This window comes from Lagopus muta, chromosome 1 (assembly GCF_023343835.1).
Source record: "Lagopus muta isolate bLagMut1 chromosome 1, bLagMut1 primary, whole genome shotgun sequence".
NCBI classification, from domain to species: Eukaryota; Metazoa; Chordata; class Aves; order Galliformes; family Phasianidae; genus Lagopus; species Lagopus muta.
This window is the reverse complement of record NC_064433.1, coordinates 67,053,910-67,072,336: the sequence shown is the minus strand read 5'-3', so window position 1 is coordinate 67,072,336 and position 18,427 is coordinate 67,053,910. Positions and strand designations below refer to the sequence as shown.

The window sequence follows — 18,427 nt, the reverse complement described above, 5'->3', positions numbered from 1 at the left end:
TGCTGATGAACTTCCTTAAACAGTTTTTTCAGCCTTGAAAATACTTTGTTCCTCTTCCTATTTCAGTTTTCCATTTTATAAAAGCTAGACCTTCACTTTCAGTTTTTAGTTCAAATAAGATAATTATCCTGTTGTTACTTTTTTGACAGCAAGAAGAGTACATTTCAGAAGAAACACATATTTTATTCTATTTTAACTGTTTGTGTTTCCCTAATTGCAAGAAAAAATCAATGATGATCTTTTTACAGACTGATAAATATTTTAATGTAGATTTTCTGCTGGAAAAAAAACATCTGAGTGAAAGGTGCAAGACTGGCAGGCTTGTGTCTTGTCTACACAAAGCTTTTATTTTCCTTAAAAAGTCATGCTGTTGCTAGCATTAGTGTCTCTCCATCCAAATGCATTTGTTAAGCAGTCAGTAAATGATTAAGGAGCTGCAGGGACTGATTTATGGAGCCAAATTAATTGAACTAAATATGCATCTCTCTGTTAAGTGACAACTGGGGAAGGTGGCAGAACATGAGATAGCTGTCTGCAAGTACAAGAGGGGTGTAAAATGCAAAGAGAGTAAGGGACTCACAGCTAAGAGCAGCCATGGTGGTTTTGTGACCCAAATTCTATGTCCCACTCCTCCTTGAGGAATTCTAAGGCCATGAAACCCTGGTGAGTGTGCCCCAAAACCTACATTAGGGATTGCTTTATGTAGCACAAAATGCACTAAACACTGATAAGGTATTAAATACTGGATCATTCAAAGCTAACGGAGCAAAATTTTAAATTAGAAAGCACAAGGTGAGAATATCAAGGAGAATTTAAGGCTTCCTTACAGCAAGATGTATTACTCTGAAGAATAGTTTTCTAAGGAAAATTACAGATAAAGACCATTTCCTGGAAATCCTTAGTATTAAATCGATGCTACTCTGAGGCAGACGGCAGTATGAAAGGATAGTGTATCAGTAAGGATTCCCCTTCCATGTTCTCTGATTCTGTTAAGACATGTACATGCAGGTAATTTAACAAAATACAATGTATTCAGACCGTTTGAGCCCTTCTCAGCAGCTGGAGTGTGCTATTGGGACTTCTGTGGAGTCCAGCTTGCCTGTAGACAGGCCTGAATTAAGCTGCTAATGATTCTCATCATTAATATTCCCCTTTTCTTTTGTGTCCCCATCTCACACCACTTTTTCATAGTTGAAACAGAAAAGAAGAGGCAAATCTGATGGGATATTGAATATGCCCACAACCACCTAGCGTGGAGCAGAACATTTTGCTATGGCCTACCTGAATTTGGGACACTGTTGTTGACCATTTCTGCTGGTGCCATTTGTTCACTTGTCTTGCCTCAAATGCAGTTATTGCCACTATTCTTGTGAGTGACCTTCAGCAAATCACAGTTATTCTGGCATTGGCAAAACAGCATAGTATATTTAGAGTGTGACTAGCCCTATGTAGAGTGCCCTAGCTGGGACTGACACAATGTGTAAGCAGGCACTGTGACCTCCACTGCAAGGCAGATTTTTGCCCCAGCTGAAGATATGTGTTAGTCCATTGTGGTAAGTATCCTGCTAGGTACCGATGGTACCAGTTTGCATGTGGTGAGTATGCTTTTTTCCTCAGTTCACTATTCAAATGAGGAACAGAATTTTAACCCCTCCTCATTCCTTCTTCTACCAGCTCTAACCCTACTTTGCAAGTTTGAGTGCTGTCCAAAAGTATTTCTAAGTGGAACAAAAATAAACATGCCTTTAAATATTTTATGTTCATGCTTTCAGGGAGATTGACACGTTTTGAACAACACCTAAATTAAAAATAAATATTTATGCTCACATTTGTTCATCAGCTTTCCAAAATGTAAAAATATGTTTCATGTTGTTTTAAATAATGAAATGTGAAACAAATGAAAGATAAACTTTCTACAAGCTGCAAAGAAATAAGAAGACAAAGGCTTTGTTTACAGCTTAGACTTCAACGGTGCCCTTTGACAACTAATACAGATCTTAATTACAAATGGAATTATACATATAAAAACTGCTCGAAACAAAGGAATATTTTTTTTCTCTCTCTGGTTTTCTTTGTGATAGTTTTAATTAGCTGCAACGCTTTGAACAGTCGTAGTACTTGACTGCAGCTCAGACATTGATGGAAGCTGTTAACTTCAAATGGCATCTGTAGGACTGCAGAAATCTGGGTTTTCCTCTGAACAGCGTGCTCCCCATTGCTAAATTTATTCCTGGGTGTATCAGAATTCTGCACACATATCACTTAATAATTGAGAAGTATGCGTTGTCCGATAACATTCTAGTGATTGACATTAGGAAACAATAAATTGGATTAATAGGCAACAGCATCCTAACCACACTGGCAGAACTTTAATGGACTCCTTTAAAAACGTAAGTGGCAACAGGACAAATGTGTTTTGAAAAATAACCTGGGCAAGTAACATAGAAAAATAGTCATTAGAAATAATGACCAGCCATACGTAGCATTTTCCTCATGGTAATTGAGCACCTTGCCTTCAAAACAAATGGAGAGTGGGAATGAAAAGTCAACTGCCAGTGTTGAAACTGCCATACTTCTGGTGATGATGATTTGTATGTGGTTATTGGGAAATGTCTTCCTATCTTGACCTAAGCAAAAATGTCTTTAATTTCCTACTGCGGACTATTTAAAAGAAAGTACCAGCTAGAAATAAAGCATTCGAGTTCTCTGACATCCCATCTAAATGGCCTGGGATTTTGCAGTTGATCCTGATCAGCGGGTGGAGGCCCTGGTCCTGCCACAGGATACACCCTTGCGGGAGCCAAGGCAAAGAGAGTAGGGTGTGCTGGTGAGAGGTTCTGAGGGAATGAGGATGCACATGACAGCACACTTGCTGTAGTCTCTAAAGCTGAGGGTTGAGGTATCACAGACACTTTTAGGTTTATTATAAATCCTGTCATTACACTATAGTGTTTAGAGGAATAGAAAATTTCTGCCTGGGATTCATGAGTCACTGTGCTTGGCAAGACATGAGCCTTCATTCATCAGAGCTGTATGCATGACTTTGTGCTTGCAAGTACTCCTGTTGGGTTAGATGCGCAGTCTGTTTAGGAAAGAAGGTCATCTATTGACATCACAAGTTCAGGACCTGAAGCTGTATATTTTTTTTAGGAAATAGGAGGGAGAGGTGTGATATTTTTGATGCCTTCCTCTTCGGTGCAAAGCATGCATGTCAGTGCAGAAGGAGGGAAATGCCTCAGAGAAATGACATGTGCAGAACTTTAATGTGGGCCAGTGCTTTTAAAAAAAATAAATTAGTTATTGCCAGTTTATGGTAGAGAACCACATATAGGACTATTTCTCAGTTTTTACTAAGCATAAACTGTGCCCTGGAAATTAAATGAAACGACATGGAATATAAAGCCTAATCATTTAAATGTGACCTAATCTTTCAAATAGAAGTATTGCTGCATCAATCGCTTGTTTGTTTGTCGAATTTCAGACAACTCATGCAGAGCCTTAGAAGAATGTCACTCTGATCTCAGGTGAAATAGAGAGATACAGTTAACACAAACATATTCAGAAAGGAAAGGGCAGCTACCTTCTAGCATTGTCTTTTGGACTTCCTTTTCAAATGACAGCTCTGTATGCAGTGGGAGTTCAACAGTGGATGTTCTGTAAAAATTGGAGCAAGTCTTCCCCCAGGTTGTTTTTTTTTCTCTGTTATTCTCTCTTTTATCACTTCCCACCTTACACCAAAGCCTAAGAAAAAAATGAAAGAAGTCGAATTATTGATCTGTATTTGCCAATTGTATCTGCTTATCAGTTGTATTGCAGTAGTGTCCAGGAATCTCATGACTTAACAACTCTAGCTGTATAGGAAATTGTAGGAAGAGAAAAGAAGTCTTTCAAATTTAATTTGTATACACTTGGTTTCTCAAGATCTTTATGAGAAAAAATAGTCAGGAAAGCAACAAACAGCACATGGGATAAATTAGCAAGTTGTGCATATGTCTGCTAGAATGAAGAACTTTTGAATTTACTCCTGAATACAGAAAAAATAGCTGTGCTGCATGTTCTTTTTGTTACTCTTGTTAGTATCTCTGGATCTGATTTTTTTTTAATGAGTTGGTAACAAAAATAATCTGTCTTTTAAAAATAAGTGTCTGTGCCTGTGAAACTGTATACTGGAAACCATTTGCAGCTCATTTTAAGTGGTTCAGCTCTCTGTCTTTAACTAGGTAACAGCTGATTTCTACCAGCTTAGGTTTTGATCCTTATTTTTAAAACTTACCAAAGTGAAATCCCACTCTCAGTCCCTCCCCTCAGCTTCTAGAGTGTCAGGATTTTGCATGCCATGGTTTGCAGAAAACTGTGAAGTTTTTTTCACTTTAGATGTGTTCTTTCTTTCTCTTAAAGCTAAGAACCGTGGGATTGCAATTCCAGTGGATTTGGACAGCCAGGTGAACACCTTGTTCATGAAGAGTCACTCTAACATGGTGCAGAGGGCAGCCATGGGGTGGAGAATGTCAGCCCGCAGCGGACCACGTTTTAAAGAAGCTCTTGGTGGGCCTGCCTGGGATTACAGGAACATAATAGAAAAACTACAGGTACAAAATAGCAAATGACTTGGGCTGGTAGTAGCTGTGTATTTATCTGTGATGTGTTAGCAGTGGAAAACTCCACAGAGAGACTCATTGCCATTTTAGTGCTGGAATACAGTGAACCTTGAACTTATTGGTGGTGGAAGCAGAGGGCTCGGCTCCTGTTTGGTGCCTGTTCAGAGTAAAGTCAACACTGAGAGACTTTTGATCTGTGATCTGAATTCAGCTCATACAGAAGTCAGTAGAGAGGGGTTGGAGCTTTGTTTTTGTACCCTAAAGTGATCCACAGAGAAGGATCTCCTTTCTGCCCTGTCACAGTCGTGTGTTCTTTTTGGGGTATGGAGGGAGGTCCTCTGGTTTATAGGAACCATTATGTCAGGCTTCTTTCACTAGAGGTTACTTAAAACATGGAAATCATCTTGTGAAGGTAGTGGTTAAATGACATCAGGTGTTTATAAAAATCAGCAGGACTTGAATAAGTAGAGGTGCCCTACATACTCAGGAAACAACATTTTAGGTGATAGGCTAACATCATGTATACAGAATGCAGTGCATTTCCAGCACATCATCATAGAAACATCATAGAATCATAGAGTGGTTTGAGTTGAAAGGAACGTTTAGTATCACCTAGTTCCAACCCCCTGCTATAGGCAGGGACACCTCCCTGTAGACCAGGTTGCTCAAAGCCCCATCCAGCCTGGCCTTCAAGCTTTCAGGGAGGGGGCATCCATAACCTCACTGGGCGACCTGTTCCAGTGTCTCACCACCCTCACAGTAATGAATTTCTTCCTCATATCTAGTCTAAATCTACCCTCTTCCAGTTTAAAGCCATTTCTCCTCATCCTGTCACTATAAAAACATATTCCTTATATATATGCCTTTATATCCCTTACAAAAAGTCCCTCCCCAGCTTTCCTGTAGGTCCCCTTTAGGTACTGTGAGGCTGCTATAAGGAGCCTCCTCTCTTCCAGACTGAACAGCCCCAGCTCTCTCAGCCTGTTCCTCAGGGGGAGGTGCTTTAGCCCTCTGATCATCTTTGTGGCCCTCCTCTCATTCTGAATGTTCCTAAGTGTTTTAGAGGCATTATTGCAGGGGAGAAATATAAAAGAAGACAGCAAGATGGATAGTAATGGGCACCTTCCTCTCCTCATCCAGCTTGAGGAGCAACCGGGGAGAAGGAGGTTGCTTTACTGTAGTATGGGTTAAGAAGTGCAGTACTGTGCAGCTCCACAGCAACCTTCTTCTAGTTTTCTTGGCTGACTTCAGTTGTAAATCATACTCATCTTTATTTCCTAGGATGTAGTGTCCTCCTTGGAGCAGCAGTTCACTCCCATGATGCAGGCTGAATTCTCAGTGCTGGTTGATGTGCTGCATAGTCCAGAGCTGCTTTTTCCTGAAGGGAGCGATGCCAGAATAAGATGTGGTGCTTTCATGTCCAAGTAAGTGGTGTAAGGAGAGGCCTATTTGCTTCTTTGGAAAAGATAACTGGAAGTTAAACTTTTCAATAGAGACCCCTCTAATTTTCAATAGTGACTTAAGCATGTAGGAGTCTGAGTTCGTATTGAAATCTTAAATTGAGGTCTTTTGCTGCATGTTTTATATTTTTCAGAGATCTAGAAGTCTGGAGAGGAGTAGAGAGAACATTGCTTGCCTTGTCTGCCTAGAAATTGAATGTTGGAAGCTTGTTAAAATTCTGACAGGAACAGCCTACTTCTGTTTTCTTAATGGGCTACTTTTGCTATTAAGTTTCTCCAAGCTGACAGCAGAAACTTAGACTTTCTGTGGTAGAATGTTCAGGATTTCATAATGGAAAAGGGTGCTCAGGGCTATTTTATTTATTTTTTTAATAAAGCAAATAAACCGTTTCCTTTTTATTTTAAACTGCAGTGGCTCTTTTTAAGATACATTTCACTGGCACCCCACCTGATCCTGAATTACTAGATCTTTTATTTGCAATTTGTGCGTTGGAATGGAGTTGTTCAATACTTTTTATTAATCCTCAAGTGAGTTGCCCTCACTGCCCTTGAGAAACTCTAATTTCAACTGACTTAATGTGGGGGAAATTGACACATTTGGAAGCTCTCATGGTTCCTTGGCTTTTTGCATATTCTGCAGTGATAGCACTGTAACAATATACTTCATATGTTTGGAAAACTGAAGTTAGATTTGGAGCTTGTTCCATCTCATTCCCTCTGCTCAAACTCCTGTTCAAAGTCAGTATCAAACCAAGTTGAGGTCTGCTGAGTGTGGTGCGTATAATGCAATAAGCAGGTTTCTGTTGGATTTAATTAACTTGCACAGCAAGGAATGTTTTGCAGAGCAATGTAAGAACCCTGATATAAATATGTAACTTCAAAAAATATTGTTAGTACTGCAGACCTGAGATCTGTGTATTTTTAGACTTACAATTAATGAATTTGGTTAACATAACAATGGGAACGTCCTACATAGTGTTTTTATTGAGTCCAAGATGGCTTTAGCACACAAAGTTAGCAATGCTCTAAATACAATCAGTTTCATTGTGTTACAGAACAGATTTAGATGATGCTGTTTCATCCCTCTCAAGCCTATTTTGGGTGCCTGCTTGAGCTTTATGACCAGTAATGTCTATGTAAATTGGTGGCCACAGCACCTTTGCTGTGTGTTCATCATATGCTTTAATTCAAACACTGTTCTATTAACTATTAGCCAACACTGGTATTGAAGAAAGGAAACCTGTCCAAGGCCTTCCGATTTCCTCCTTTCTTCTGTTTTCACAGCAGCTATGCTAGGACTTGCTCTGTACAGACATAAAAAGGCTTCTTCTGGCATTGGCTTAAGGATACTAAAACCCAAACTCTTGGCACAGTTTTAGCTGGAGGCAAACATGTACCTTGTTTTCTGACTTGAGACAATCTCATGAAGTTGTGTGAATGTAAACAGTGGCTGTGCTTCAGCCAAAGAACTGCATTTCTGAGTGTTTCCATGTGAAGTTTTTAGGAATGCTTTGGGGATCTTTTGGATCCAGTTGACTCGTTATAAAGTAAATTTGCTCGTTATATAATTATTTATTACAACCATCATTGAGATTGGAAAGTGTACAAAGGTTGTAGCTTTTAAAGTTTGTAAGAAGCACAATGAATTCTGGTTAGCTTTAAATAAAAGTTAATGAAAATACATAGTTACCTTCAAATAAAGAAAAAAGGAGCAAGTTTGGATCTTAATCTGGAAGCATTCAGAAAAAAGTGGGTGTAGAATTCTGCTTTCTGTATGGGCAAGAAGGATCACAAATTGTAATAAGAAACTCACAATACCTTGGAAGCCCCATTGCCTTTTTAATTATGATTTCTTTTGTCTACTTTTATTTCCTTTGCTTAAGGAAAAATATAATGATGAGTAATTTTTGCATGAAGAAATTTTAGCATGGCGTAGTAACAACGTGCAATGCTCTTTAAGGTTTAATATTTTACTTTAAGGTTGATTAATCACACAAAGAAGCTGATGGAGAAAGAAGAAAAGCTCTGCATTAAAATTCTTCAGACATTACGAGAAATGCTTGACAAGAAAACTAACTTTGCGGAAGAGGTACTGCTACCATTTTATTTTTAAATATAGGACTAATAGAATGGTATTAAAATGTGGGCTCTAGAGCAGTAACAGAATATGTCATGATTTCAATTTCTCATGCATTTTGAAGATGATTTGGTTTTTCAGAAACAGTGCAGCATGACAGAAAGTAAGATTTAAACAAAGGAAACTACTTGCCTTACATTGATAGTTCTGTGTCAGGGACTTTCAAAGTCAAAGCAAGAAACACTAAATAAATTTGCTGCAGCTAGTGTTGCTACATGTAATTATTATGTATTGGAAGTATGTGTTTCTAGAAACTAATCCTTTGGTCTGACACCTGACTTTATCTAGCAGATAATCAATTAGAAGCACTGGGTTTCTTAATTGCAATTGTACAGTTTTCTCCGCTGCCTGTGGTGCCAGACTTTTGTGCTCCATAAACATTCTAATGCTTATATAAGTGACAGGAATACATAATGTTTAAGCAGAGTTGCCTGTTCTGTGGAGAAATGACACAGTCTGTAGAATGTTTTAATTTTTCTTGAACCCATTAACATTTGTTCTGTCTTTCCTTCCCCTTATTGCCCAGTTTTTTCTCAAAACAGCAAAAACAACTTTTTCAAATATCCATTTTATTTTGCTTGCAGCTTTGGGTGTTGGTAACTAGATTTCAACTTGTATCTCAGCTTTCCCTTCCTAAAGGTTATAAGCTTTTCGTGTACCTTTTGTGTTTCCTTATCCATATTTCTGAGTATTGCCCAAACTCTTTCAGTATTATTCACTCATGAAGATGAATCATACAGCTATTATCTAATCTTTCACTGCCATTATTTTCATTTGATCACAGCTGACATGTTTAGTCAAGTGTGTTCATGGGTTTCACTTTACTTTGAGAAAAGTCACACCATTTCACTGTTTCAGGCTTTTACACCCAAATATCCTCACATATCAAAGTAACAGTGCTCATTCATGTTATTGTACCTGGCAGACTTATCCACCATTCAGATATGAGCTATGAGATCTTACTCCTAATCTATCCTTATCTTACTCCTAATCTAGCCATAAGAAGTGTTTTGGTGACTCAGATATGCATGCCTATTTCTGAATGTATGAGACTTTATTTTTACAGTTAAGTGTTTTGGTACTGTCAAACAATGTGATAAGGCAGAAACTCTTCTCTTTTATGATGAGACATATATTACAAATGGGGAATATTCACAGTGTCTTTGTTTTGATGGTATACTCTTTATTTTGATTTTAACATATGGATATGGGAGCATGTTGCCCAAGCTTCTAAGCAACCTGCCAACAGGATTAAAAAACTCTCAGTGCAGTACAGTGAAATGAAGACAAAAGAAGCAATAGCAAAACATAAGCCTTTCTGTGTACTGACACAACCAAACCAGTGCAAGCAGAGCAAATATATTTCCTCTTCCCCTCCTGTAAAGAATCTAGCTAAAAGAAGAATGTGGTTAGGCCAGAGCAGACAGTTCTGAGTTTTTTTCATGTCCTAGTAAGTTTCACACATGAAGCATTATTCTTTGTTATTATTCTTACTTACTCTATTAACTTTCTGCGTCCATTATCCCACTGCATCACATGGAAAAACTCCCTTTCTTTTGTAACTGCATGTTATGAAAAAAAGTGCCAAACTTCTCCAAAATAGTTACACTGACCCACAAAAAGTTAACATAATTGTAGGTGGAAAAAAACAGCGCCTCAGTGCACAGTATTCCAAACAAACCAAAAACTGTGTCTGTTTTAATTGCTCTTGGTGCCTTTGCATGAATGCTGATAAATCAAGCCACCAGAGGGAGCGTACTCCATTGGTTTGTAGGGGCTCTGCACCCTGCCAGCCCAGCCTCTGGTCCTCAGCAGTGGACATGAAGGGGTGTAAGCCCAGACCCCTCTCATGACTTCCACCATCCCAGGAGTTGCAAAGGCATGTCAGGTAGAAGAGCTTTTCAGGAAACAGAATTTCTCCTTCATGCTTTCTCTTAAATCCCATAGATTTTACACGTGAGAAACATAATGAATCAGTGCAAGCAAATAAATGAGTAAACAAGCCTGTATGATTTGCAAGTATATATCTGGCTTTATATTCTTAGGAGTCATTGTTTGTAATAAAGACTTCAGAACAGTAAAAATAGAACAATGAATAGCCTGTTATGCACGATTCCAACTTGTAGTGAATGGTTTTGTCACTGTCTGAAATGTTATCCGGAGTTCAAGAAGCATCTGGACAATACTTTCAGACATATGGTCAGATTTTTGGGTGGTCCTGTGTGGAGCCAGGAGTTGGACTTGATGGACCTTATGGGTCCCTTCCAAGTTGGGATATTCTATATCTGATATTCCCTTAATTCTATCTCTCGCTAATATTATGGGGTATTGGTATGCTGTGCCTGAACACAACATGAGTGCAGAGCTACAGAGTGACACATGACATTCTGACAAAAAGCCTCAGTTTCTTCATCATTCATCAGAACATATTTTTTGTGATACATTTGACAGCAATGGTAAACTTCCACTTTCTGCAGACTTAATTACAGTAAGAAATCAGAAAAAAAAGAAATATCATCCTCTCTCTTTCTTCCCATAGTTAAGATCCAGGTATGGGACCTGGGCATTCTGTTGTCTTTTCTTTCATTTGACTGCTGTAAAGTAGTCCGTGTTGATGAAGCAGCAAGAGGAAAAGGTAGCTTTAGGAGCATATTTCATTGTTTTCATGGCTATTTCCAATCTGTCCCTTATCCATTGCCTAGAGTCAGCTCTGTTGTTCAGCCTCCTCTTGTTGCATGGTCTGTGCTGCTCATGCTCTCTTGCTTCATCCTCAGTTGCAATTGCAGTTTGCCTTTGAGGCAGTGCTTGCTTGTGCATTGTTTTGCTAAGTGCTGCAACATCTAATTGTGTTAGGAATCAAAGTTTAATTTCAGAAGTTTGATTTAAGGTATATAAATGACACATAAAACCTCCTGGTCATTGATTGGCTTTCATAAGTAATTGCAGGTGATTATCACAGTCTCCCTGGAGTTCTGTGTTATGTCCTAGTCCTATTTGTATTGATTAGGTAACTAACTGGAATGAAACTTGATCTACAGCCCCCCTCTTACAGAAATATCTTTCAGAATAGCATTAAAGCACTTGGGTGAAGCAGTGCCCAGACAATTAATGTGGTATAGATAAAAGCACACTTTATATTGACTGTTTAAGAAGAGGAACAGTGAAAGGACTGCCCTTGGACTAGGTCTGCCCCATCTGTGTTTGTCTGTTATTGCTGGTGGTTTTTATACCACCATTTGGTCCAGTATTTCTAAAGTTTTTAGTCAAGTCTTTTTCTTGTTCTTTGCCGTAGTGCTTGATTTCAGTTTAACTTCTTTTTGAATGCTGACTCCAGACATACTTACATGTCACAGAATGTGGAGAACATTTTCAGAAGCACCTGAGAGATGTAGGCCGTTGCCAGCAATGCACTTTGCAAGTGACTGGAGCTAATGGAAATCTTAAAATTTCCTTGCTGCCCTTCTGAAAGCAAGTGTCCATGCAACAGAGCAGGTGGGCCCAGAGCGGTGAGTGCTCCCAGCTGCTTCCGAGAGAGTTCAGAAGCTAAACTTAAACCCACCCTCAGCAAATTGGATGAAGCTGTTGGATTCTGTTGGGTTGTGCAACATTTCAACCCACTTTGGCATGCTGACCTTGAGCTTTCAGATTAACCATTTCTTCTTAATGAGATCAGCATCTCTCGGAAAAACGTACAGTTTTATACATGATAACATGTATATTTGACAAGTTTACTGTAACGTTATTGGCTGGTCAGAGTGCTAATGAGTCATAGTCTATTAGACAGTATGATGGAGTCCAAGACCGCATATCCTGCCAAATGGTAGTTTCTAGAAAAAGCACATTTGGCTGTACACTTCAGCAAGGGTTATTTGTGCTGCTGAACAGACTTTCTACTTACTTTCTGCCTTAGGTGTTGAATTGCAGTATAAATAATTGAAAACGTTGAATATTTTTAAAGTGTCAGCAGAACAAAGACTGCATAAGCTGCTTAATTGTCAGAAGTATGTATTTGTGCTTTTCACCTTTATTTTGGAAAAACTCCTGAAAGATATTGTCTTTCTCATAATACTTTTGCACTAGCTTCACAGTTCAGAATGGTTGAGGTAGCTTTCTTTGTAGCCTTCCATTTTGGAATGTTAATATTTTTGTATTCCACTTTAGTTATGAAATGTAAGCTATCCTCTCCTTGCTGTTTTCAGCAACAACACCAAAATGCACGTGAAATTTGATGCAGCTTCTTTTTCACTGCAAACATCCATGATACAGCCACTGTTGGCTGCTGGTCAGTTTATCCCAGAAAAACTGAGTCATTTCACATGCAGCTATAGAAAAAACTCGAACGATTTTGTCAAAAGGAACTGTCCCAATTTGTAAATATATTGATCTACCCATCAAACTGAAACCAGGTCTTTTTGTGCAGGGAAAAATGATCTCGGTGTGCCTTAGAAGTTGGGTGACGTTGCTGGGAGCCGCTGCAGTGTCCCAGCGTGTAAGCTTTTGTAATTGAAAGTGTAGGTATTACTTTGTATTTTATTTTTCAAGATTATTTTCTTTTCACTGCATCTGTGAATTAGGCAGTGTGCAGATTAATAACATATATAGGTAATAGTAAGTGGGGGGAAAAGGGAATAATTCTGAACACGTGGGGATTTTCTGAATGTATTATGCATTAAAAGGACATTTATTTTGTGTCAGAGAAAGGATGTGAAATTCCTTTATTTCCAATACGTTTTGCATTAGTGACACTGCAGACATTCTTAGGAATCATATTTACTTTTTCAACAGTTTTGCTGTCTGCTTTATTTCTGTTATAGAGAAAAATGATGCAAGAGGCTGTTTTTTTTTCCTATTGTCAATAGGTTGTTCTCCTCACTCAGTGAGTTCGTACAGTAATGTGAGGTTCGAAATACTGTAGGAAAATATTTAAGCTCAGTGCTGTTCGTGTTGAATTTATTTTTTTTTTAATCACCCTTCAGTTTCAGATGGTAAAGTACGTTTTTTGCAATATCCTGCATTAAGCCTCTTACCTTAGGAAAATAAGTGCAGTCTAGGAGGAATTGGAAGCTCATGAAAGAAGAGTGCTTGATCAGCTTTAGCACTGCCAGATTGGCAGCTGCAACCAGCACATGCGTTGGTATGGGCAGGAAAGCAGTGTTGTGAATTTGCCACAACAGTCAAGTGACCAAGCATGGCAGGAAGTTCAGACATTGCTGGGGCAAAGTCTCCACCTGTGTGAGGGTTTACATGAAGATGCTGGTGTGTGGCGCTGATTCATCATAGTGAAATATTCAAGCTTTGCTATTGCTGTGAATCCTCTGTGCCAGTAATTTCAGCAGAAGGAGAGTCAGAGCACTCGGATATGCAAGACTAAACACTAAATGTGGTCAGACCCTTAGAATGTGGTAATTTCTCATTATACACATATGCTGACATTTTACAAGCCAAAGCAATAAAACCTACAGTGAAAGAAACCAACGCAGTTTCACTTTCCCCTCCTTCTCAGCTTCAAGCTAGAATAATTAAGCATGAGGATATCACAGAGCACATGATGCCACTGTTTGTACCAGCCAGGGATTATTAGCCATGGTGTTTAGCGCCTCGGGCCATCAGCTACTAGGGCACGTTGTTACTGCTGCATGTTTCTGGTGCTTTGACACACAACATGAAATAGACTGTTCTGAAGTAACTTCCCTCATCTTTGTAGTACCCCTTCTGCAGTGTGCATTCCTTTGGACCATCCCCAGATATTCTGCTGGGTTTCCAATCGCTTTATGGGAGATTTATTTTGCTTCTGTTGCAAAAACCTGCAACTGCAGCTACTCAGTTTCTGAAAAGCATGGCTTCCTTTTAAGGGGAAACATTTTTTCTCTAAGTCACAGGCCCCAAACATTTGATCCAGACTTTCAGTATCATCCGCTTGTATTCAAAGCCCCTTGCCTGGGCCAGTTGTGAGGCGCTTGCTGTGGTCTCTGTCAGGCATAGTTTAAAGCAGAGCTTGTGGTTCCTGGACACCTAGACAGGATCATCTATCAAGCACAGGTAGAAGACAGCATTTCTGACCTCTGCAGGTGTAAAGGCCTGATTCAATGAAAGATGAGCTCTTGAATATGCTGCCATGGGAGTGAAATATCTCTAACTATTTTATGGGATTGGGTGCTTTCATGATGTTGCCCTCTTTTTAATACGTAATTATTAACTGTCACTGTCATCCAAATGTGTTATCTCTGGAGACTTAAAGGTGCTTTTAAACTCAGCTCACTGGCACTTATTTTTCTTTGTTTCGTATTTTTTATTTATTCTTCTCCAAGTCATAAACACATCCAGTGGCAGATACCAAGGCTGAGAAGACACAGTTGTAAATACATTTCTTTCTAAAGCTCTCAGCCTCTCAGTAGCACGTATTTATTTTTCATTTTCTCAGAATGTGATATGTTGTTCTCCAGATTAGTTTCAGAAATATTAAGCCCCACATCCTGATTGATAAATTGTTTTGGAACTTGTGTCATCTGCCCTCTTGCATATATTTCCTCTAAAGGAGCCTCTGGTACCATACAGTATTTTCTTTTGTGTAGATGTGGCAACAAGCAAAGCAGTAACAAACCTTGCTCTGAACTTCGTATGTCCAACTTCTGCTCTGTAATTTCCTGTCTATACAGTGTTTGTGACAAAAGGATACTCCTGGTTTTCTCCTTTTTTCATATGAATTCCCTTCTGTGGGTCTGATGTGAAGAACAGCAAAACCAGCAAGGAGATCCTAACCAACTGTGAACTGTTAGGTATCCTTTTCTATTAATATTGTTTTTTAGTTAAAAACAAATAGAAAAGAGTGCAAGGGAAGGAAGCTTTTAACAATTGAGACCTTCACAGACCTCTGAATATGATTCGTGTCACCTTACTCAGGCACAAAATTGCTGAAGCTTAACAGGATCCTACATGTAAGAAACTACAGTAGGATTTTTATTGTGGGATGGATTTCACTAAAGATTCCACTATATGTGTATTTGAATCAAATTCTACACCATGAAGGCATCACAATCGAGGCTTTATTTTGGTCTGGTTTTATTTATGTATTTTAAATCATGACCAAAGCAGTAAAAGATTTTTAGGAATTTAATACAAGTTTCTAGCAGATACGGGATTGGCAAGGGGGTAGATAAATGACCAAAGGTATGTTGTAGGTTAATAAATAAACTGAGTCAGCAGTTCTATCGTATGGTTCTCATCTTCAGATTTGTGGAGTTTTGTTTGAGAATATATTCCTATGCATAAATATAAATATTTATTTTAGATGATTTATTCCTGTGGCATCTTATTTTGCAATGAGCAGTATACTACCTCTGTGGTTGAGTCACGTTAGAACATAAATATCTGAATGTGCATTCCATGTCCTACCACACTGCTTTGTTTTTAAAAGAATACAGAGTGTCTGATATGCCCTCACAGCTCAGAAAGCCAACTGAGTCCCAGGCTTCATCAAAAGAAGCATGGCCAGCAGGCTGAGGGAGGTGATCCTGCCTCTCTTCTCTGTGCTGGTGAGGCCTCACCTGGAGTGCTGCATCCAGATGTGGAGTCCTCAGTGCAGGAGAGACGTAGACCTGCATCTGTGAGTGCATCCAGAGGAGGGCCACAAAAAATGATCCAACAAATGGAACATCTCTCCTATGAGGACAGGCTGAGAGAGCTGGGGCTGTTCAGCCTGGAGAAGAGAAGGCTGCAAGTTGACCTGATAGATCCTTTCAGTATCTAAAAGGGAGCTACTGGAAAGAAGGGGACAGACTCTTTAGCAGAGTCTGTATCGATAGTACAAGAGTAAATGGCTTCAAGTTCAGAGAGTGTAGATTTATGTCAGATATAAAGAAAAAATCTTCTACAGTGAGAGTGGTGAGGCACTGGAACAGGTTACTCGGAGATGTGGTGGTTGCCCCATCTGTGGAGACTTTAAAGGTAAGGCTGGATAAGGCCTCGGGCAACCTGATCTAGCTGTGGTGTCCCTGTTCCTTGCAGGGGAATTGGACTTAACGGCATCAGTGGTCCCTTCCAACTCTAAGGATTTTATGATTCTATGATTCTATACGTATTAATGATCTAATAGTCGCTTAACATGGAAATAAATGCAATTCCTTTGGCCAACCAATTTTAGCAATTGGTGATTGGATAAACTGTCCAGATGACATCCCAAGAAGCCTGTGTCTGTGTTTATTCATAGAGCAGGAGCAAAGCACACAGGTACAATTCGTGTTTCCCTCGCCTGCCTGCCTCATGCTGAGAGAGCTGCACTGCGGTGAGGAGTTGCATGGAATGTGGGAGTGATGAGTATGGGAGAAGAAACAAATTGCAGCATCCTGAAGTTTGGGATATCTGCAATTGTTCTTGGGTGTTACAAGAAAGAAAATGTATAAAACTTTTTGCTGACTGAATGATGGGATATTTCTATCCCCACCCCCATTAACTAATATTTAAAAGCATTAGCTGCTATGCATCAAGTCCACGTTTCTGAGCAGTTTTTATATCTCTATCGAGGAATATTTTTTGTTTATCCTGACGAACACAGTGCAATGCTGCATTATCACAGAGACCACTGTGTGGCAACTGTGGACTTCTCAAAAATGCCTCCTGTCTGTGGGAGCAGGTCAGCTGCTGCTGCTGCTGCTGCACAGACAACCTCCCACAGCAGTCAAATGTCTGCAGTTGTGGAGGGGGCGAGAGAAAATGTCTCCTTCAGCCTTGAATTTCCTTGGAAGGGGGAAGGGTTGTTTTGTTTTATGGTGTTCTTTTTTGTTGTTGTTGTTGTTGACTGTCAGAAATTTGCAGTTGCTTTATTTAATATGTTTGAGCAACAACCCTGTTTGTAGTTTGCAATTGCACCAGTGATAGCAGTGAGCAGAATTCAATGCACTGTATTAAGGATGGCCAATGAATATTTATGATAGACCTAGGGAGCCAGTAATAAAAATGAAATCGGCATGATGCCACTAGATCCAAATCTTTGATCTCTGTTTTAAGAAAAAATACAATAAAGCAGGGGATAATGGACTCATTATAATGGAATGGTTAGTTAAGGTTAGTTAGGGCAGCGTGAATAGATGGTGTTACATAAATGCTTTAGTCAAAGATTTACAGCTCAGTAAAGTGTCTCAGGAGCTGAGTTTCTATAGAAAAACTCTGTTTATGGTATTATTTGGTTTTCTCTGTCAAAACATGAAGAACTAAGGGCACATTTCTTTCAGATACTCTCTTGCCTTTCTAGGGGAAGCAAAAGCAGTAAGAAGCAGAAAGGCCCTTCTTCCTAGCTTCTCACTGCACTTGCCCTCTTTTTGTTTCCCCATGAGCAGGTAGGTGGGGGGGGCTGAGTGCTACTAGAAGGTGGACATTTGAGACCCATTACAGTCCAGAGCATCTTGTCAGATACCATCTTGGTGGAGATGCTTGAGGTTATTGGCTCAGGGTTAGGCATCACTCAGGAAGGTGCAAGAGACATGCCCCATCTGGAGCCTCCTACCTCTATCTGGAGCAGGGAGAAGATGAGCAGAGTGTATTGAAATGGCTCTGGGGAAGCCTAATGAAGGAGTCAGTATTTGACAGGGATGGGGAGCAGGAGTGATCAAGCTATTTTTCTTTTTAATGATGGCAATTACTTGCTTAACACCCCTGCCACACTAAGCAAGAAGCACAGGAGGGTTGAAACTGAGCTATAGATGAAAGCTTGTCTTGAAGTCTCTGTCTAGCCAGACGTGAGGAGGAAATGGAAACTCACTGTTTTCTGATTTGTTTCATACTGATATAATTTGTAAGGGACTTCATCGCTAATGACATTTGGCAAGCAATTTGTCGATACTGTGGCCCAACTCTTCCCTTCCACCCCCTTCATCCTTTCAAGGAAAATATATGGATATTGAACTTAAGAAAACAGCTTTTAAGCAACAACAGTAACTGCTTCTGATACAGTTTTTTTGTCTGATGAGGATTTTATCCAGTGTGTTTGGCCTTGGAGGAGTGCCTGGATGGTATTGCCAGCTGGAATTGTCAGAGCTGCTTTGTCTTCTGTCCCAGGAAAACAGAAGCCTGGCGGGTAGTCACTCTCGCTCTTATTTCATATCCCTGCTTAGTCAGAGTTGCCAACTCTAAGCATTGAAAACCCTGAGTCAGGCTGCAAACAAATCACGAGATCTGGCTTGAAAATCACGAGATTTTGTAATTACAAGTAGTTAATTTGGGATTTCTTTGAGCCTCTA

At 39.5% G+C, this 18,427-nt stretch overlaps 1 protein-coding gene across 4 annotated transcripts in view; it reads left to right on the top strand.

Annotated features, from left to right (window-relative positions):
- ITPR2 (inositol 1,4,5-trisphosphate receptor type 2) overlaps positions 1-18,427 on the top strand; it is a 270,236-nt gene that overhangs the window by 142,545 nt on the left and 109,264 nt on the right. For all 4 annotated transcript variants that reach the window (XM_048933484.1, XM_048933481.1, XM_048933480.1 and 1 more), the window contains 3 exons: positions 4,399-4,589; positions 5,880-6,022; positions 8,039-8,147. In XM_048933484.1, coding sequence (XP_048789441.1) covers positions 4,399-4,589; positions 5,880-6,022; positions 8,039-8,147 — 443 coding nt within the window. The remainder of the gene's footprint in view (positions 1-4,398; positions 4,590-5,879; positions 6,023-8,038; positions 8,148-18,427) is intronic.